This window comes from Balaenoptera physalus, assembly GCF_965194825.1.
Source record: "Balaenoptera physalus genome assembly, chromosome: 1".
Classification (NCBI taxonomy): Eukaryota; Metazoa; Chordata; class Mammalia; order Artiodactyla; family Balaenopteridae; genus Balaenoptera; species Balaenoptera physalus.
This window is the reverse complement of record NC_138882.1, coordinates 35,020,856-35,042,654: the sequence shown is the minus strand read 5'-3', so window position 1 is coordinate 35,042,654 and position 21,799 is coordinate 35,020,856. Positions and strand designations below refer to the sequence as shown.

The window sequence follows — 21,799 nt, the reverse complement described above, 5'->3', positions numbered from 1 at the left end:
CACTCCTGACCAGGCTCGCCCTCACCCCCTGCCAGTCCTGAGTTCCTCTCACTTCCCTATTCCCAGGTCCTCTGTGGCCTCAGGAGAGCCTGAGGCCACTACTACCCACCTCCTACTCCCTCCAGCAACCCTTGTCCTGTCCTCATTCCAGCTGCTGAGAGAGTCACGTGCCCTGCATCCTCCTAGGGTGGGAAAAGCTCTTCGCGGGAACCTGTGGTTGCTGCCCTGGAGCCCCACCCCCCTGGCCCCCGGAGAGGCAGGACCGGGTCAGATGGGTTAAAAGGCCAGGAACAGAGCGTCCTGGACATTACCATTAGCGGGAAGGGTGGGGCACGAGCTTGTTCTCTGCCCTCTCTGTGCCTCTCCGGAGGTTAGGGGTGAGAGCCCAGCAGAGATGAAGAGTCCAAGAGTGCTTTGCCCGGAGAGCCTGCTAAGTGTCAAGAAGTGGCCTGAGGGAGTGGAGCCAAGGCCACCCTCGGAGCTTCCAAGGCCTGGTGCTGAGCCCGGTGGGCAGGGGGGCTGGTTAGTGCCGGGTGGCAGTGAAAGGCGAGACGGTGGGCCTCCAGGCTTTGTGTGGGAGGGGTGTGCCTAAACTCCCCTGCCCCCACCCCTGCCCCCACCTGCCCACTCCCCTGGAGAATTGGAGGAATAAGGATACTTTCTCAAAGGCGGTAGTGGGATGGTACCTGCAGGTCAATTCTTTTGGTGCTGGTGGTGGCCGGGCCGTAGGGGCACAAGATGATACCTGGGGGGCCCTGTCCCAGCCATTCCCTGCTCACCGCTGTACCACCATCTCAGTGCTGTGACATCAAGGCCCCAGGAGGCTGGAAACGAAGCTGCCTTCACAGTGGTTATTTCTGCCCTCAGCTCCAGAGGTGGATCTGAGAGGAACAAGGAGGGTGGGCACTGCCATACAGACCTCAGGAAGGTGGTGCCCATGACCACCTGACCCCACAGATGACCTTCAGAGGCCCTACCTGCCCAGCCCTGGCACCCTCCCTATGCCGGGGCAGACCTTTCACCCGTGTCCTCCACTAGCACCCTCCCTAGATGTGATACTGCTACCCGTCAGGGGCCTGGCCACCCTGGATCACCATGACCTTGAACAAGGCCCCAACTGCCAGTGCCAGCTCAGCTCCAGTGGTTGCCATGGCACGCTGGTACTTTTGCAGGCAAAAGGCAAACAGGCAGAGTCCACCTGGAAGGCAGCTGCTGCTGTTGCTACCACTAAGGCTGCCAGGCACCTTCTGGGGGCCCTGGGAGTGCAGCCTGGGAAGCTGGGAGGGTGCCCCACTCACCTTCGAGCTTCCGTTCTCCCTCCCTCTGGCTTTCTGAGAAAGTGACATATTGGGTCCGGAAATCACCCTTGCCTGCTCTCAGGCACAGCAACCTCCCGCTCAACTCCCTTAACAGCTTGGGGCCAGTGAGGACCAAGGAAGAAGTCCTGAGCACTTCCATTTGGGGTCTTACTGGTCCATCACCTGGATAGGCCAAGTTCTTGGAATCCACAGTCTAGTTCCCTCGAAGCTGTGCCCTCTCAGGGTCAACTTATTCTAGCAAGATGGTCAAAAGCAGAGGAGCTGTGAAACCACCAGCTCTGCCCAGGTCTACCCCAAATCAGGACCCCAGGCCTTGTGAGCCAGGTAAATGGAAGGCGTGGTGCAAAGTGTGCAGCCCAAAGGGACCCCAGAGAGGAGGGACTGGAGCACCATGCCACCCCCCCACCGCAGGAGAACTAGTCACACCATCCGAGTCAAACCCTACCAGTGGCACTCAGACACAGAGTGGTCCATAAATGGCCGTTTTAATGCAGAAAACCATGATAATTTACAAATGAATAATTTTATAGGCCAGAGCCAGAAAGGCCTGAGGCTGTGAGGGCAGAAAGGAGGTGGAGGCCATTGGGAGTCAGGGCAACAGCTCCTTCAGCACCTTCACGACCGATCCCACCCAGGCTCCTGCAGACTGGGCAAGCCCCGGCGGTCCCTGGCCCCTGCCCTTTGACTCCCACTAGTCATTCCCCAGTGGGGAGACCGCGGGTCAACTTCAGGACAGAAGGTGGACACGGAGAGGCTGTTCCTTGGAAGTGAGGGCCTGGAGGGCGAGGGAGGGAACAAGGCAGGAGGCTGCTGGCTGTTGTCCAGCCACCCCGCTCTTGGCTCCGTCCCCTCTGGCCAAGCCACAGCAGGAAGCAGAGCCAGGCTTTGGTGGCCCATTCCCTTGCCTTCCCTCCCAGCAGGCGGCAGAGGTACAGAACACAAGCCTGGAGCAGAAAGGGCACTGGAGGAGAGCACATGTCCTCAGGCTGAGGTTTGGGAAGGGGTTATTTGATTGGATATGGTTTGGAGAAAGGGAGTAATCTCAGATGAGGTGGCTGCTGGGGGAGCCATCAAACCCAATTCTAGACCCCACCCCCCCAAGATATGTACATCCATCCGTCAGAGTTGGCAGGATGCTGGTTTGGGCTCAGCACCTCCCACATGGGGCATGCAGGGGTAGACAGGCTGGAGGCTCAGGGCCCTGGAGGTAGAAAGGAGCCCTCCCACCTTCCCCCTTCCCCAAGCCAGGAAGGTCAAAGACACATCTAAGGCAGCCCAGATGCCAGGATGGCGCGGGGCCGGGAATGCTGGCCTTTCCAGGGTGGTTGTGGTCTGAGCCCTGGCTGGCTGCAGGCACTGCCCACCACCCAGGCTGGCAAGGTGAAGAGGACCCCCAGAGCTGGGGCCTATCAGCCCCTCCAAACAAGAATGGTCACCAGAAGCATCACTGGGGGCTGGCGACAGGGGCAGAGCCTTCTCCTGGGACACCCACCTGTCCCCTCGCCCACCTTGTCCAAAGGTGAAGACCCCAGAGCAGAATGGAGCCCTGGAGAACAGGTCTGGCCAGGCAGATGGGAGGGGAGGGATGGGAACGCTGGTCACTTTGGCATCTCCAAGGCTGACACTTGAGGCTTCACCTTGAAATACTGGTTGAATCGGATCACTGCATACCTGCCAGAAGACAGGAAAGGGAACTGGGGGTGAGAAGGGTAGCCAGGTGAGCCCTGCTGGGGGCACTCACACCATGAGGAAAATTTCTCACCAGCTCAGCCCATCTAGGTCTGGGCGAATGGACCCTAGCCCAGGCTGGGGTTTTTTGTTTTGTTTTGTTTTCACTTCAACTATAATTTTATATTTCTTCTTAGATTAGACTGGAGCAACCCCTCCCCAAACACATTGGTTTGTTTGTTGAGTCTTTACAGCTCAGTGTGGTCAGTACGTTCACCTTGTTGAGCAACAGATCTCCAGGACTTTTTCATTCTGTAAAACTGGACTCTTATCTCCCCCACACAGCAACTGCCCAGCCCCCAGCACCCATTATTCTACTTACTGTTTCTATGGATTTGACTACTTTAGTTACCTCATCTAAGTGGGATCATATAGTATTTGTCTTTTTGTGACTGGCTTATTTCACTTAGTACAATGTCCTTAAGGTGCATCCGTGTTGTAGCATGTGACATAATTTCCTTCCTTTTTAAAGGAATAACATTCCCTTGTGTGGATAGACCACATTTTGTTTATCCATTCACCGATCAATGAACACTTGGGTTGCTTCCACCTCTTGGCTACTGTGAATAATGCTACTATGAACATGGTTGTGCAAATATCTGCTTGAGACCCTGCTTTCAATTCTTTTGGGTATATACCCAGCAGTGAGATTGCTGGATCGTACAGTAATTCTATGTTAACTCTTTGAGGAAGCACCGTATTGTTTCCCACAGAAGTTACACCATTTCACATTCCCAACAGCAGTGCGCAAGGGTTGCCATTTCTCCACCTCCTCACCAACACTTGTTATCTTCTGTTTATTCAAAAGTAGCCATCCTAATGGGGCTGAGGTAGATGTGATTGTGGGTTTGACTTGCATTTCTCTAATTTTTGTGAACACTTTAAAGCCAGCATCCTTTTCAGCTGAGGGTGGGTGGGCAGGACAAAGACAAAGAGACTGGACCAGAATGGAAGACAAAATGATTCCTGGTTTTAGGGACATGTGTATCTCGCACAGCAGGGTCGCCTAAGTAGTCAATACTCAAGTACAGTCTCGGTACAGCCCCTAGTATATCACTAGGGGCCACTAAAGGAGCAGTTGGGTCTGATACCCCATGCAGGGAGGCAGCATAGTCAGCTAAACCACCAAGGGACCTCAGCCAGTCATCCCCCCTCTGGAACTCTGGCCCCTCTGCTATAAAATGAGGTTTGGACTCATGATCTTTCAGACTAATTTCCAGCAGTTCCCTTCAGCACCGGGCTCTGTGGGGAAGAGCACTGGCAGAAGAGCCGGGCAGTGAAGCAGACAGCAGGCTATAATAGGGAAAGAGGAATCAGGAGGCAGGGTGCAAGGGCTTCTGACCACTTCCAGAGAGGGATTCTGGGCACACGCGCTTCCCCAGGCATCCCTGGAGCAGTGACCCGCCTCGCATGGGCTGGCTGGAATGGGGATGGTGAGCAGAGCAGGACAATGGACCTGGACATTCTGTTTGGGGTGTCCTTTACCCCCACGTACTGGGCTCAAGGCTCTTCCGTTCCTCCACGCCTGCCCCCACCAGCCCACTGACTTTCAACTTGCTCCCTGCACTCACCTGAGGAAATTAAAGTCGATGGTGGAGAACTGGCTCTGGATGAGGGCCCAGAGTGCCCAGAAGAAGTGAGACGCCTGAAAACACATCAGAGAAGATCAGTGTAGTGAGCCCCCCAAAACTGTCATGGACCCCATAGCTGGAGGGACACAGTCACTGTGGAAGACACAGAACTAAGACACTGGCAGAGACACAGTGGGGTCTCCCCAGCACAGGTGGGAGATATTCCAGAGGTCAAGTCACTGGATGGTATTTGGGGACTCCACTCCTAGAAAAAGGCAAGCAAAGTAGGTTCTACCGCCCTCAGGCTTAAGCAGACTTTCAGCTTGTTCCCCAGCCTAAGCCGGATCTGAACTCCAGCCCTGGCCGCTCCCCTACCCAGGAGAATCTTCAAGCTCAAGGTATCCAGGACAAGAGAAATCCCTAAGGCAGAGCTCAGGCCTGGTTGCCAGTGGAGGGGGTGGCACCCCATCTGCAGTGCCCTGGCCACATGGGCATCAGAGGTCCAGTTGCTGGAAGACCTCTAAAGTGACTTCTTTCACCCCTTACCCTCTCTTCTATCACAAGGTGGGTGAGGTTAGACAGTGAGTGTAGACATGAGCCGGGCTGCTGACCAAGGGTTCAACTGCCTCCCCAGAGCCAGACCCCCCCGGGGCCCAGGCCACCCTAGGCTCAAGAAGCTAGAGCGCCGTGGTTCCTGCTGCTCCAGTGACCCCAGGCCAGGGCCCCCACTCCTGTGGCTCTCCTGCCCCACCCCAAGTCCTGCTCACTCTGGGGTTGGCTCTATAGTACCTCCCCCCATTTTATTCTCTTTTCACGACTTAAAAGGAGCAGAGATCAATTAGCAAGTGGGAATGGTTACTAAAAATTAAGCAAGAGGAAGGCATAGGTGGAACAGTTAAGAGGAAGAACCTGAAAAAGAATCACTTGGTTGTACAGCAGAAATTAACATAACATTGTAAATCAACTATACTTCAATAAGTATTTTTAAAAAAAGGAAGAACCTGATAAGAATCAGTTTTACACCAATGAGGAAAATAGAATAGGCAATTTAAAATTACAGGTAATTAAAGATTTTATTTAAGTTCTCTGATGTATTGTGAAATTCAGGGCAGCTGACTTGTCTTCTTGCTTATGCATGGCTGACATTAGTAAGACTAGTTAGCAATCCCCTTGGTGCATACCAGTGGAGACGTGGCATGAACCATGTACCTTGGATAATCAGCACTCAAAATCAAGAACTGACAGTACAGTAATTTGAGAAGAAAGAGCCTGATGGGAAAGGCTTACACAGAGTTCTGAGTGAGTCAGTGGAGATAGTTAACAAGGAGGATTAGAACTGACATTCTCTATCTTCTCCAAAGACAAAAAAAAAAAAAACAACACAAAACTTAAGGGATGTATTTAACTGTAGCATGAAAGGCTAAGGTTAGACACTGGAAAGAACTTGTCCAAATGAGAGACTTGCTAAAATAGGAAGCTGGGATCTTTCTTGGAAGTAGTTCTCTAGGAAGGAGAGAATCTGGACTTGATGGAATGGGAGGAAAGCAGGGAATAAGGTGTCAGTATTAAGAGGATGCCCAAGATGGCTCTTCCCAGACCCCCCCTCTAGGTTGGGGTTCAGGAGCATATGATGGGACTCCCCCAGGACCTCACCCCTGACCCTGGGCTCTGCTTCCTCCTCCACCACAAGGCTGTGAGAAGGCAGGAGCTGGGGGTGGGCCCTGAGTCCCTCCCCCCAGCTCTCCTTCCCCCACCCCTTCCAGTCACAAGCACTCACCAGGGCAAACTTGTTGACTTGCACATAGAGCCTCTCCACCTCCCTGGGGGTCACAGCCATCCCCTTCTGTGCCTGCAGGTAGTAGCGCAGCCACTGCAGCTGGGTCTCCCGTGCTGGGTACCGGCAGTAATCGACCTCATTCACACCTGATGGGGAGGCAGCCGCACAGAAGTTGCTGGGAGATGGGCCTACCTGGGGGTCTCCTCCAGCTCAGTAGGTGTTCCCTGATTCCCTCAAAACTTCCATGTCCTGTGCCCTGTGGGGCTGTGCAAAGAATGCAGCTTCTTTGACCACCAAACTCTAATGTGTGGAGGGTCGACCCCCATCCCAGCTGGGGGCACTGCTTTCAGTGGGCTGAGCTGGAGGAAAGCACAGAGAGAGGCAGACTCGTTGAGGGGCAAGGCACAGTCCTGGAAGTGATGGGGACCCCCTAAGACAGCACTACTGTGTCCCTGAGCCCTACACAAAACCACGGCACATTGGAGGCACTGGGTCAAAGCCCTGAATCAGGAGCCTAGTTGTCTTAGATCTGATGCTAACCTCCAGTTAACTTCGGGCAAGCCCTTTCCTTTCACTGGCCAAAATCTCATTTGTAAAGCAAGGGCTGGACGTAGTGCACCTCAGATACTGCTTCCTGAAGCAGTGTTGAGGTGGTTAACCTAAAAACATCGCCTGGAGTGCTTGACGAAAATACAGATTGCCAGGCACCCACCCATGTCCAACTCTCCAGATGATTCGGAAACACAGCCAGGCTTGGAACCCCTAAGATAAATGGCCTTGACTCCTTCTAGTCCCACCCTTCCTTGAGTCCTCAAACTGCCAGCCCCGTACGCACCAGCACATCTTGGGCATGATGGCAGAGAGCCTAGATTCAGAGCTGGTACAGAAAGACACAGTTTATTAACGACAGGACCAGGACTGGGCCACCTTGTCTGGTCTCTTCCTCCCTCTTCTTTTCTTCCTATCTTTCCCAAGCTTCCCTTATGTCCCTGGAGAAACACACTCAGTCTTCTGGGCCCCCAAGAGTATGGCTGGAGAACAAGGTCCTGGCACGGATGTAGACACTAAGGTCCAGATAGAAGAAAGCTGTTCAAGGTCACACAGCCAGTTAGAGGCTGGTTCTTAGCTCCCAGGTTCCTCCTCCTTCATTCTCAACTTGGAAGCAGGATGCAATCTGCCCCCTTGGAGAAATTCCAGCTGGACTGGGTGAGAAGGACTTAAAATGCTTAAAAATTATCCCTTTTGGAAAGGCCAGTGGGTCTGGCAGCTGAGCAGTCACAGGCCCAGTGCCGTGCGGGTGCCAACCTCTGCTCCAGGCCACACCCCACAGCTCAGCTGCTCTGCCCAGCTGAGGCCCCATCTGTCCCTTGGGTTCCTAGATGCAGCTGGTGGCCACCCTGGGGAGTCATACCTTCAGGTACAAGCAGTGCTTGACAGCCCTGGTCACCTGGGGTTCCAGAAGGGAGAGGGTTGGCCTGTATTGGCCTGGGGAGTGCCTCAGGCTGGCCCAGGTGGCGGCTCTACAGTTGGTCTGGGCGTGCCTCACCTATCCTAAGCCACAGGGACTGGCCACATCACGCCAAGCACCCCGCACTGCTAGCCTGGGGATGTCCCTCCAGCCCCAGTGTCCACCTCCATCCACCAGTTGCCTCTTTAGCCCCATCGAATTGTTTAACAATTAAGCCCTCGAGCTGGAAAAACCTGCCCTGCTTCCTTTACACAAATGATTCTGTTGTACACACCTACCTTTACGGAAGGACGGCCTACGCCAGGACACACCCCAAATCCAACCTCTTCCATGGCTGCTCCAGCCTCCCTCGGAGGCAGAAAAGCTCCCCTGCCTGACATCAGCAGTAAATACCAACGTGGAGCTTAGTATGTGCCGCACTGGTGTGTGTATCGCATATCAATACTATGAAGTAGGCACTATTATCATCTCCATTTTACAGAGGCACAGAGAAGGTAAGTAACCTGCCCCAAGCGTCATGCAGCTAGTAAGCAATAAAGCCAGGATGTGAAGTAGGGGAGTCAAGTTGCAAAGTACACACTTTTAACTAGTTCCACCATGATTAATCTCATCAGGCCACCAGGCAAATAGCTACTTGCAGCTTGTTCTGCCCCTTATCTGCCTGCAGGGCCCCTATTTACGACTGCACGGGTTGACTGGGCATAAAGGAGCTTGGACAGGGGGTGAGTGGAGGCCGACATCAAGCTGAGCTGGGCCAGCTGGCGTGGGCTGTGTCTGCCCAGCGGAAGGAAGGGGTCTCTTTAGAATTCACATGCCAAGCCGAATGTCCTCAGGGATCCTACAGAGGGCACATTTTCCTAATTTGTACCAAAGTGCCATATGGGCTAGCAGGGGCTTGCTCTGTGTATGTGCGTCTGCCCCGGCCCACCCCACCCGCCCCATGAGACCTGGAGCTTTCTCAAGGCAGGCTGTGCCTGGCCCCTCCCTCAAGCTGTGGTATCTTGAGGACAGGGGTGTCCACCCTCCATTCCCCATGCACAGAACCCCCTCCAGCCCTTCCCCTGGACCTGGCCCTCCATCACAAGGAGGATATAGGCCAAAGAGTAATGCCCTTCTCACCTGCAAACTCATTGAAATGGTTGCCAATGTCAAAAGCTTGGTAGTTATAGCCGGCATATTCATAGTCAATGAACCGTACATGACCTGTGAGGTGAGGAAAGGCAGTGAGGGTTGGCCCCAGATCTGGATATAGGGCTTGGTCAAGCTTTCACAGACCTCAGGAATGCACCCACTGACTCTCACTGGCCTCTGCAGCAACCCAGCCTAACCCAACTTCTCAGTGGCAACTTTCTTCTAAGTTGCTTCCTTCCATCTTTCCACCTGTCTGTCTGCCCTTTCCCCAGCTCCAGCTGTCCCTCTCACACAGCTGGGTCCTCAGACTCTCCCCAACTAAAGACATCTGTCCTCAGCATGGCTGAGGACCCGAAAATAAAGCTAAGTACTCCATGGGGGTGAAGCTATCATCAGGAACACAGGGAAGGCTCAGAGCAGCCAAGACTCCTCGTTGTCAGGGGAATGGTTCCACAAACCATGATTTTGAGTTCTTTCTTGGCAAAGATTTTTCTAAGTAGGAATTTGTTTCTTTTTCATTTCTCTCCTACAAATTAACTTGAGACCTACACCAGAAGGTCTCACTTTGCTTGTCCAAGTACCAGCCTGAGGAGGAGAACCCCAACGCCAGCTGATCCAGCAGCCTGAGCCCTGCTGCTGCCTGGCCAGGGCTGGGGAAGCCGTACCTTTGGTGCTGTCGTAGATGATGTTCTTACAGAGCAGGTCATTGTGGCAAAACACCACGGGGGAGTCCAACTGGGGCAGGTGCTCCTTCAGCCAGGCCAGCTCCCGCTCCAACACCTCGACCTCAGGGACATCTGCAGAAAGGCTGGGCAGTGGCAAGAAAGGTGGCCGGTGGAGGGAGGGCTGACGGCAGACAGGCACATGCTTGCCCTCAAAAGCCCTGGGCTCTGGCCCCATCACTACCTCTTATTGCAGAGGGACCTTGGACAAATGGCTGACCTTTCAGACCCTCACTTTTGTCACTTGTAAAATGGCCTTTCCTATCCTTCTGACTTCCTGTGGTTATTCTAAGAAGCTGATTAAAACATGGGCATAAAAGCATTTTGCAAAGCATAAAAGTCCCTGACAGAACAATGTCCTGATACTTCGTGAAAGGAAGAGGGAAATAAGGATGGAGGCACAAGGAGATGTCAGGGGAGGGAGAATGACTGTCCAAACTCAATTATTCCAGAAAGAACAAGGGCAGCAGGGGAGGGATGCAAACAGACCTGCTCTTGGGATGTGCGGAACAATTCCTAGGGGGAGGTGAAGCTCTCTAAAACAAGACCCCAGAGCTCCTCCAGTGGAAGAGTGACAGTGCCCTGGCAGTGGCGGCAGCACTGGCGCCCTCTTGAGGAGACAGAGGGACGTTCCTGTGTGTCTCCCTCCTGCTCTGGTGGCTGGCGTCATGGTTGGAAAGGACTAGAGATCATCTAGACTAGCTTCCCATCGCACAGCGAGACCACTTAGGTCTACAGAAGAAAGCAGAACAAATTGCTTCTTGGGCCCACTCCTCCAAGGCCAAGGGGATACGAGGGCCTTTCAATTGAAAAGCACTTGCTCTGTTGCGGCTCAATAACTCACCTCTTCCCCCTTGAACTATGGGTGTGTTTCCCTGCCCCGGCCCCCTGCTTGTGTAGGAACAAAGATGCATGAAGGCCACCTGTCCCTCGGCCCACCCCATCCTGTGGCCCACGGCAGGCATTTCTGCTAAAAGTACATGTTGAGGAATGAATGAACAGGTCTGTCAGTGATGTTCTCAGAGGTCATGGGGAAGTTGGTGAGGGTGCACTGTGCTCCAACGCTCTGAACTTTGATCCCAGGAAGCACACAGTTCTGTGTGTACTGAAAAACCAAATAGTTAGCAGAGCCCTTAAAACCCTAGCCTCCCTCCTCCCCTCCACCCATTGGTGGTTCCGGGCTTTTATCTCCATTCACATGACTCCTGTTTGCTTTCTTGTCCAGGGCAGTGAGGGTACATGCGGGAGGATGTGAATGAGACATGTCCTCTCTGACCCTCCCCCAGGACGCCCCATTGCCCCTCACCCAGCCCAGAAGCCAGAACACAGGGAAGAGTAGTCAGCGACTAAGGCATCCCCATGTTCCCCTGGAAAAGGATGAGCGGCGGGCTCCCTCCAGGCTCTGAGAAGGTCAAAGCTAAAGAGGATCTTAGGTCTCCAGTCTAACCCCATGGGGAATCGGAGGCTCAGGGGAGGGCAGAGACTTCCTCCCGCCTCCAGATGTGTCTTACACAGCTGGATACTCTACTCCCTCACCTAAGGAAAGCAGTCCTCAGCCTATCCAAGAATCCAAAATCAAGCTGAGCCTCTGAACTGAGGGGGCTTCAGTGCCCCTCAGGGGCTCTGCACAGGCCACTCTGAGTCTAGGGGTCTATTAGGGGTGGGATGGGGGAGGCCTCCCCTCACCCTCGTTGGAATTTATCTGTGTTGACAGGTCTGCATAAGATACATTTTAATCTGGGCTTTTCTTAAGAAGCTACCTTTTCCTTTAAGATTCTTTTTTTCCCCCTTGGACTGAGACCATCCAAAGATAAGAATTAGGAGGCTTCCTTTGGTTTGCCCAGGTCTTAGCCTGAAAAACATGTCTTTGACATCCAAGATGCCTGCTGCCCAGGCCCTGACCTCTGTCTGACCCCTACCCTACCCACCCCAAGGCCACACAGCTGGTTACTGTGGGAACAGTCCAGGCCTTCTACCTCCCTGGGCAGCCCTGCTTCCCTCCCCTGAGCGCTTGAAACGTCACCAGCTTTGCTACCTTCAGCCCTGACATCACTCGACTCTCTCAAGGCTGTGGGGATGGCAGAATAGTAACCACCACTGCATCACAGAAACTTCCACATCCCAGGTGAAGGGGCTGGGGGCCCTCCTCAGGGAAGCCTGAGGGTTCCCCTGAAGGGACTGCTGCCTGGCAAGTGTCCACTCGGCATTCAGGATCCGGGCGGGGGAGGGGGAGGAAGTACCTTCTCCCCACAGGGAAAGGACTTTCTAAGTGTTCAAACTTACTGACTCATCACCTTTGCCCTCATATCAATCAACCCATCCAAAGCTCCTCTTGATGCCCCTTAAGCAGTTATCAACCCCACCTTCCCCAGCCATGCTGGGCTCCTCCATGTCCCACCCAACACCAAGACTATCAAATCTGTTTCCACAAGATCTGACTCATCCCCCTATTCTCCATCCCTCCATGAAGCTTCCCTAGGGCAATGTTCCTCAGAGCATGGTTCCTTGATCACCTGCCTCAGAATCACCTGGGGAGCCTGTCAAAATGCAGATTCCTAGGGTCTAATGCAAGACCTCCCAATCAATCTCCAGGGTTAGGCTCGGAATCTGTACTTAGCAAGCACACAGGAGAATCTCATGCTCCAATTAGGGAACCCTATTCCTAGATGTTGCCCACTGAATCACAAGACTCCCCCAGCTGGCCTCCCTGCCTCGAAGCCCCCAACTCCCACCCAAATCTGTCCTTTACAATGAACCCCTGGCTCCAACACCTTTACAATGACTCTCCACTGCCTGATAAATTAATCTGGGCTCCTTAACCTGGCACTGAAGGCCCCTCACAGTCTAGCTCCAACTCACCTCTGCAGCCCCATCTCCCACGACCCATCCCCAATCCCTCCTGAAGATCTGCTCCAGCCAGGCCCTCATCTACTCAGCATCCACAAGCAAGCTGTGCTCATGCTGTCTCCTCCAGCCGGAGGCCTCCCTTCTCATCTCTGCCATACTACCTCTGCCAAGAAGACTTTCCCTGGTGCTCCCACCCCTGCATACATCACACACACTGCATAGCTAGGTCCTATTTACACGGACGGTTTCTAAGCTCCTTGAGGGCAGGGCCCATGTCACCTTCAAGTTTTTTGCTGTTTTAAATCCCAATCAATTAGTGTTTGTGAAATGAAGGACTGACTAAATCAGGGTTATTAGGCAATGACTGGAGCTCAAGTGCTTCACCCCATCTGAGTGATTGTTCATCGCTGCCCTGCTTGCGGCAGGTTAGACAGTTTAAGGTAGACATCATCCCCTCAAGAGGCTCAATTTAAGCAAATTGATTTGCCTAAGGTCAAAGGTGAGACAAGAGAAAAGGAAGTTGGCCAGCTCTTCCTCAGGGCACACTCCCCTCCCAACAAGGTCACACCCCGAGGTTACACAGTGACAGTACAGTCAAAAGAAGCTGCAGTAACAAGGGTCATGCCCGAGCATCAGGCCTGGACTCTAGTCCTTGAATTGCCACTGATCAGTATAACCTTGGGCAAGTCCCATCCTTCCTCTGGGCCTCAGTTTTTCCATCTGTCAAACGAAAGTGGTGGGCTGGATGATCAGAGGGTCTTGCTCTCCATGTGCTGTTCTAGTCCTAAGGGGGGAAGCAGTCCTTGTCCCAGAGCCATTCGACACAGAAGGTCTGAACAAAGGCCGTCCTAGACAAGTAGTCTCAAAGCGGTGCTTAATAATCTCTGAGAGGGAGGATCTAGATAAAGTCATGTGTGCGTGCATGTGACAGAGACACACGATCGGGATGGTTAATTATTACCATCTTAGAGGGAGAAGGAGATACCCTTCCTCCAAACCTCTTCTGTGCCCTGCTCCCACAAACATTTGGAGAAGAGTGATGTTCAGCCCCAGTGGGGAACATGGAGGAATCGGAGACCCACTATGGCCTTTTCTGGGGGAGGCAGGGATGATGACCTCAATCTTTTCTCCATGCCACCATCCTTTTCTCAGCGCTCAAGGGTATGCTGGGGAGTCAGGCATCTGAAGGCTAGAAGGACTCTCAGGCTGCTGGCGAGAGCATAAGGATAGGTCCAGGGAACTGCGTCTTACCTGGGGAAAGGCAATGTCAGGATGGGTAGAGTGCACCCCTCCCTGGGAAGAGCAGTGAGGAAGCAGCGAGCTGTCAGCTTGAACAAGGTGAGGAACCGGGGCCCCAGAGCCATGTGGGGACAAGAGGTGCCCAGGCAAGTAGCAGGAATCTTGAAGTCCAAGGGCTTGTCAGCTGATGAGCTGAGTTCTTCTGACTGACTCTGAACTCAACCCCACCCCATTCTCAAGAAGGCCGGTCCCTCCCTTCTCATTGCTCAGAAGCCAGCTCAGGTAGAAAGGGCCCTGTGTGGAAACAGAAGCCCTGCCTCTGACTAGCCCTGTGACACTGGGCAAAGCTTAGTCTCTGAGCTCAGTATCCTTCAAGTGAAATGGGGAGATGCTGACCCTAGTCCCCGCCACAACCAGAAAACTGAAGAAGAAATAAGCACAAAGGTATAAAACTGCGGAAACAAGTTCCTGAGATTTCGTCAATCAGCCCAACTCTGCTTGGAGACAGAGGCTCAGGAATCAGGACTGAAGCCACTAAACCTTCTGTCGGGGCGGGCTGGGGAAGGGAGGTCATATTAAGGCAGCAGAGACAGTGGTAGCCTTGAACCCTCTCAGATCTTTGTACCTGGGGTTGATCTCGTTCTTCACAAGGGTGAAGTAATTGTGCATCTTGTGCCAGAGGATGGGCTTGGGCAGGCTGCCGTTGGCGTGGATGGTGTGAATCTTTGCCATTTCTAAGGCAATTAGCCTACAGCAGAAAACAGGAAGAGTAGAGTATGAGTGTGGGGCAGGCCCTCCCCAGCTCAGCCACTCCTGAGCATAAAGAAATGGCCCTACAAGGTCCATTGGGGCCAAGTGTAGGACTATTACAAATCTGTTAGGAGCTCTTGGTCCTGCAGAAGGAAGGTCTCAGCAGAAGATGTGAAAATGAGATAAGGCCTTCAGCTCAGCAGCTCCCCTTCCAGAACCAGAGCCAGCGGGGCTTCAGGGAGCGAAAGGGCACAGCAGTGGGCCGTTGGCCACAGGTCAATGACCCTGCCCCACCCCAAGGTTGCGTGCCTACAGCAACCCCTGAGGACAGAGGAGTCACCTGGGGAGGGGGGCGGAACCCCTCCCACCCCCCACCCCAGCCCCGCCCCCTTGGACTCAGACCCACGCCCTCAGGGGGAGGTAAATGCAGGGCACCAAGGAATCAGGGGGTGGTAATGCCACGCAGGGAAGAAATGCTTGTCTCTTATCAGCCTGGCCAAGGTGGGGAGGGAAGCAGGCTGGCCCAGGGCAGCCCCTTCCTCTGCGGCAGGGAGTTGATGCTGGCGGCTGGGTGCCAAGGACGCAAAACAAACCAGCGTTCTATTTTCAAGTTCTCCTGTGGACATTATCCAAGGTCCCGGGAGAGAAGGAGGGGGCGGTGGGGAGAGGAGAAAGCAGAGCTGGGGAAGGTTGCTGGGAGAGGGCGGGGGTGGATGGAGGACTGACCGGGCAGAGAGGGAAGGCCTTGATAAGGACCCCAGCGTCTGAGGCCCTGTGTCCCAGCTGGGCTCCCCCAGTCCTCTGCCTGCTCTCCCTTCTGGAGCCCCACCCCCCACTCAGCTGCCAAGCCTCCAGCATTCAAGCTTCCTTCGCCTCTGCCTGTTGCTCGAATAATAATCACTGGGAAAGACAACAAAGGCATTGGCTGTCTGAAACCTTGTTACTGAGCTGTTCCAGGGACACCCCCTCCCCTGGCCGGGTCCTTGGAAGGGACAGCCATCGCCCAACAGGATAGCAGGGCAGACTAGGGGCTCCTCCAGAAGCCCCCAAGGCTCCCACCTCCTAAAGGGTAGAGGGGGCAGGGGGCGTGGCAGCGACCGAGTGGGTGAGAGATGAAGGCTGTGCTTTCAGAGGCGAGAGGCCTTGGGGCAGCAGGGTGCCCGCCAGGGCTTGGGCAAGGCAGGGAAGCAGCCCCTGAGACCCGGGGTTCCCTTACCCAAAGGAAGATTCGGAAAAGAGCCTAAACAGAGTGTTTCCTTGAATATCAATAGGGCTGTTGTCTGGAATAGCAATGAAAGTAACCTCAACAGTCAGCGTTTTTATGCTGCAAAGCCTCGGCAGGAGGCGGAGGTCTGGAGGTGAGGTTCAGGGGAACCTGGGGCGGTGGCTCCTGAGGCCTCTTCCTCCCTGCCTTTCCCTCAGAGATCCACCTTCATCCCAGAAGGATAATGGTCTATCCTGGGAAAATCATCAAGGAAGGGTCTACCTCCCATACTTATCCCAATTTCTGGCTCTCTCCCAAATGTAAAGTTCTTCTTATTATCAAACCTAAATCCATCTTCAATCTTCCTGACAATGGTAATTTTTTCCATGAAAGAATGAGTGACAGCATCAGATTCCCAGAGGTGGCGGGAGACTGGGAGTGGTGAGGACCTGACAATATCTGAGCTTTTTGGCACAAGACTGAGGGAGAGCTGGGAGGGGTACTGTGGGAGAAGTCAGGACAGAGTTCCCCCAGCCCCGCTCTGACCTCACATCTCTAGCTGGGTGCATTTTTTTTTTTTTTTTTTTTTTTTTTTTAAAGAATTTTATTTATTTATGGCTGTGTTGGGTCTTTGTTTCTGTGCGAGGGCTTTCTCTAATTGCGGCAAGTGGGGGCCACTCTTCATCGCGGTGCGTGGGCCTCTCACTATTGCGGCCTCTTTTGTTGTGGCGCACAAGCTCCAGACGCACAGGCTCAGTAATTGTGGCTCACGGGTCTAGTTGCTCCACGGCATGTGGGATCTTCCCAGACCAGGGCTCAAACCCGTGTCCCCTGCATTGGCAGGCAGATTCTCAGCCACTGCGCCACCAGGGAAGCCCCACTGGGTGCATTTTGAACTATCACCTGGAGCCTGAGAAGACCCTCGCACAGGGCTGCATGTCCCACCCCCACCCCAGATACACACACATACAGCTACAACATACAACTCCACATGAATATCCTGAGGCTCAACCAGCCCGAGAGGCAGTGCTCTCAGATTTCCTTCTTCTAAGTCCCTAGAGGGCCTGCTAGGGGTTCACTGCAAATAGGGCCAGGCGCACTAGCTTGAGGTCAGCTGGGTAGCAGGTGACAGCTAAGAAGCTTCTTGGTCTACTCCCTGCATGGGCTTTCCTGTTTCCCTTCAAGATTTGAAAGGCTCCTTCCCCTTAGGTGGGACAGGACAGATCCCAAGGGTCTCAAGCAGACCCCCATGCTGTTGTTCCCGGTGTCAGGGGTAAATTTCGGTTTGCCTCAAGCCTCACTACAGTCTGAGTGCCCTGCACATGGGCGTGGCATTGTGGGGAGGAAGAAGGATCCTGCCTGACATCCCTGCTCAGCATGGTCAGAGGAGAGCATAATATGGGCTCTTCTTTGGTTCTCCCCCTTCCAGACCCCCAACAGTGGCATCCACAGGGCTTAACGGTTAAGTCCAGTTCCTGGGTCCTACACATCCAGGCGCTTAATAGGAGCAGCTCCCTGGGGGCCATGGGTCCTTGTGAGCCTCTGGAAGGAAGCCTCAGCAGTTCCCCAAACCTGGGCTCCTACCTTGTCAGGAAGCCCAGAAGGAGCTCAGACTGGGGTGGGGAGGCATCTCTCTGGGTTGGTACAACCACACTCACCCCGGATAAGGCCCATTTTCCAGGAATGCCTGAGCCCTCGGCAGGAGGGGAGGAGCAGGAAACCCTGAGCACTCTGGGGATTTCACTTCCAAGGCTCCGAGATGTTTCCAGGTCAGACTTGGGATGGGTGGAGGACTGAGGCATGGGCCAGGAGGCAGATCCCCCTTTGGTCCCATGTTCACCAAAATTCTCAGTTGCCTCCCCAAGAACACATCCTTTCAGCAGACCCCACTGAAAATCTACACAAAACTATAGCTCCTCTCCGCAGAGCAAGGCACATAAACACACACACATTTTTCATGCAATTTCAGGGAGCTCACAGATCTTAAGAGTCTCTTTCATGGACGCCACTCCACCAGGGAAGCTGGCCAACGATTTCAAAGCCCAAGGCCTGTGGAATCATGGAGATGAATGATACACTGGGCACCCTCCTCACCTGAAGAGCCGGGGCTCACAGATGTGCTCTGGCCCCAGGGCCATGCCCCTCATGTACTCGTAGCACAGCCCATTCTGGAAGGTGCAGTAGAGTTTGGGGGCGCAGCCATGTGCTCGCAGCAGCTGGAAGTTCCTGACCTCACTCTCCCGGTCCACCAGCAGCTCCGTCCGCTCCCCGTACACCCGGACCAGCACACAGTCCCGCATGTCCTCCTCCACGTAGCAGGCCACCAGCTTGTTGGTAATGCCATCAGTGAAGCGCTGGCATGGGGGAGAGGGCAGCGCAGGGACGTGTGGGGCAGGGACTCTGCCCTTGCCCCGTGGTGACCTAGCTCCAGCACAGGATGCTCGTTTGAATGCTGAGCACAATCGCGCAGAACCCCCGTCCTTTAGCCCTCTCACTTAGTAAAGAGCTCAGCACTGCTCCTAACCCTCCACCCTCTCCCAATGCTTGAGGTAGACCAGAGAGTTCAAGAAAAAAATGGCAGCTTGGGCTCAGCCCAGGCATGCTTCTCCTGGGTCTGCCTCTAATGGATGGGATTTGGCGGTGGAGGAATTTTCACACCACTTACCTCCCCCCCACACTTTTCACTCTCCCATCAGGCCCTGAAAGAAACCTCCATGGACCAGGATGCGGCAGAGGGCGGGGAGTCACCTATGATGGGTACAGCCTGACCCAACTTGCCTCTCACCACCTGCCAGGCAGAGGGCTCCTTGCTGTCCCTCTTGCCCCACGCAGCGGCAGAGGTACAGGAGGATACTGAGGTTGGCACCCACCCCAGGGCCAGGTGGTCAGAGCTCCTTAGGGCCAGAAGAGACAGAGACAGTAGATCCTGGGCAGGTTCTCTGGGTAGGGTGACAAGGAGGAATGAACCATGGAATTTATGGGGCACGGTGTGAGAGAGCTGGAAGGGGCCTTAGGGGACATTCGAAGTAATAAAAGGTGGGGAAACTGAGGCCCAGAGAGGGGAGGGACTGGAAGACAGCATGTTAGGCCAGTGCTGGAATTAACCTCAGGCCTGCTTGATGCCCTGACGGTTTTACACCAAAGTTGTCTTTTATTTTGAAAATGTTACCCACTCACCCCTCCCCCAAAAGGGGTCTGTCAACCTTCACACATGGTCCTGAACCTCACTTTTCCCCACCCAGAAGGCCCAGCAGCATGGAGTCCCTACCACTCCAGCACAAGCTGCAGGTGCCCACTCGGGGCAGCATCCTCCACAGGCAGCTCCCAGAGGGAACGGGACAGCTGAAGACTCTTTACAGAGGAGGCAGGTCTGCTGGGAAGTCAGCCTGAGGCTCCTCAGGGGGAGGCTCTGCCCACGTCTGTCCCTGCCAATGTGCCCAGCAGAGCGAGGAGGTGCCCTGTGTAGGGGGAGCTGAGGCAGAGCTAGGGGCGATGGTGAGGCTTTCCACGCAGCTCAGGGCTCGGGGCTAGCTGGAATTCCTCAGGGACCAGCAGGAGCAGCTCGGAGCCCGGAGGCTTTGCTCCCACTACGGGGTGTGTGAGTGTGGGGGGTGCCCTTAAAAGTTCCTGCCTCCGCAGGCTTCTGAGCCGGATGGCTACTTGCTTCTGGGCAGCGAGGGGCACCGGCGCACAGCGACAGGGGGTGGGGCCCCCACGCACAACGTGCTGACAGTGGGCAGGTGGATCTCCCGCGTGCCCGAGAGCCCCAGGAGGAGGGGTGTGTGTGGAGGGCCGAGGGAGGCGGGAGCCTAGCTTTGCTTAGGGACCAAAATAGATGGAGAAAGAAATACATACGCAAACCACCATTTCAACCCTCTTCTGGGCAGCAGCCGCGCACCCCTGGGACCGACACCCGGAAGGATGCACGAACACACGTCCACGCATCCCCGTTCCAGCCCCGGCGGGGCCCCATCCCCTGCCCCGCGCCCGCTCGGCTACCTTAGTCCGAACTTGCTGGGGCTTCCAATGCGGCCGCAGCTCCCGGATGAGGCGCAGGGCGCCGGGGAGGATGTCGTCCTGGTCCACGGATATGCCGAAGCACGGGACGGCGGCGGCCCTCGGGGGGCCCGGCGGTTCCCGGCAGCCCGCGCCGGCCGCAGCCTTCTCCTCCATGCCCCATGAGCACTGCGGGCAAGGCGCCTGCCTCCTCAGGTAAAAGGGAGAGCACGGCAGGGGAGCCGAAGGGGGCACAGCCATTCCCTGCAGCCCCACCCCCTCGGAGCCGCCGCGCGGACGCTAGCCCCCGCGGGGGGGCCCGGCGCGGGAGTGGGAGTGGTAGAGGAGGGGCCAGGGGAAGTCCATGACTCAGGAGCCAGCAGCCCGCTTCAATCGCCGCCTCGCAGCCGGGCGCCCGAAGCCGACCCGGGAACGCCGGGGCCCGCAGCGATTGTGACATCACGGGCCGCGGGGCGGGGGCCGCGGGAATGCCCCCACCCCACCCCGCCCCGCCCCGCCCCGCCCCGCCCCGGCCCGCTGGCCGCGGGGGTGCGCTGCCTGCCACCGCGGGCGGCCGCGGCCACAGTTACCTGGAGAGCCTGGCGGGGTGACGCCCCCGGAGAGGCCGTGACGCAGGGGGCGGGGCCGGGGCGGGCCCGGTGGGCCCGCCCCAACCCGGGTCTCAGGCCCGGTAATCCCCGGTTCGCTCCCCCCGCTTCCGTGGCAGCGAAGTGGCCTCCTCCTTGCCACCTCGGCTGGGGCCGCTCTCCCTGTGTAACCTGGGGCAGGGCCGGGGGAAGCCTCTTCCCGCCCCCCACTGCATCCTGGAGTGTGGAGATACCGCTGCTCCCAAGAGGTCAGCTTAGGCTAGACCACCTGTCCCCCAGCTTCCTGCCCCCAATCCCTGGACTCCTGGAAGAGGCTCCGCGGGAAAAGGCCTTTTCCGATGGCAAGGGGACTTTGGGGGATGCATTTTGGGGGTGGGTGTGCCAATGGGGACCTCACTAGTCACCTGGCCGCGTGGGAGAGCTCTCACTGCACCACCCAGAAAAGTGCCTATTTCCCCACGTTGCCCCTTTCACCTATTCAGGAACCTCTCAACCACAAGCCTCCTGTCCTGATTGCTGTCCAGAATCCAGCTCTGCCCAGTGGAACTTCTGCGATGATGGACATGTCCTATATCTGTTGTGTCCAGTGCAGTGGCCACCAGCCACATGTGACTATCCAGCAATTGAAATGCGGCTAGTGTGACATTTAATTTAATTTTATGTTTAATGTAAATAGCCATATATGGCTGTCTTATTGAACAGGGTAGGAGATGATTGGGGGGCCTGCCTACTTAAGGTCATTGGGCCCCAGTATGTTGAGCTGGAAACGACACTGACTCCAACCCTTCCTGCAAACAGTGAGGAAATAAACCTAAGCAGGCAAGAAAACTCAGAGAATTGTGCTCTTGGCTCTGCACTGGGATGCTGGCAGATGTGGGAATGCTGCCCTAGAGAGGTCCTGGTGTTCTATACAACTCAAGAGCCTGTAGTTCTAGAGGTATGAGCTTTGCTGGGGCCTGGGTGGGCCACTCAGTGCTTCACCCTCTTCAGTCAAAAGAAGGGTGAGCAGCTGTCATGAAGAGGGACAGTGTCAGTGGCTTCATTCAGGTAGATGCTGCCTCTCATTCCCCAAGCTACACATCTCCTGCAGATTGTCCAAGGGGTCAGAGTTGGAGAAGACATCAGCCTGAGTCCCAAGTCTTGTGAGACGGAGGACAGCAGTGCATACATCTGTGTGCTTGTGCACCTGGCCCCATACCAGGGTGGGCGAAGCTCTGAACCTGTGAAGGTACAACTGTATGTGGTAAGGTGGGAACCCCCAGACCTGAGTCAGACGGGCAGCTAGAAGGCTAGTCTGGATTTTTCACACTTCACTGAGCACTCTTGGCCAAATGCTTTCATTCTCTGAGCCTCAGTTTCTCCACATGTAAAAAGGGAGCATCGGTCAGATCTCTGGTGTTCTACGTTTTTAGGTGTTGGTGCCTTAGACTGCATGGGTA

The 21,799-nt window shown here is 55.2% G+C and overlaps 1 protein-coding gene across 4 annotated transcripts; it reads right to left on the bottom strand.

Moving 5' to 3' along the window:
• Window positions 1–1,788: 1,788 nt before the first annotated feature.
• Window positions 1,789–20,293, bottom strand: ETNK2 (ethanolamine kinase 2). 4 transcript variants are annotated; one of them, XM_082432642.1, is made up of 8 exons: window positions 19,756–20,284; window positions 17,851–18,110; window positions 14,428–14,550; window positions 9,660–9,802; window positions 8,983–9,066; window positions 6,396–6,541; window positions 4,619–4,692; window positions 1,789–2,990 (listed from the first exon to the last, which is right to left on the bottom strand). In XM_082432642.1, exons 1-8 carry the CDS (start codon window positions 20,011–20,013, stop codon window positions 2,918–2,920), a joined length of 1,161 nt encoding a protein of 386 aa, XP_082288768.1. In that variant the 5' UTR covers window positions 20,014–20,284; the 3' UTR covers window positions 1,789–2,917. The 4 variants fall into 4 exon arrangements, with proteins under 4 accessions (XP_082288768.1, XP_082288771.1, XP_082288770.1 ...); XM_082432645.1 differs by lacking the exon at window positions 14,428–14,550 and having other exon boundaries at window positions 19,756–20,291; XM_082432644.1 differs by lacking the exon at window positions 8,983–9,066 and having other exon boundaries at window positions 19,756–20,287.
• Between the last annotated feature and the right edge of the window lie 1,506 nt (window positions 20,294–21,799).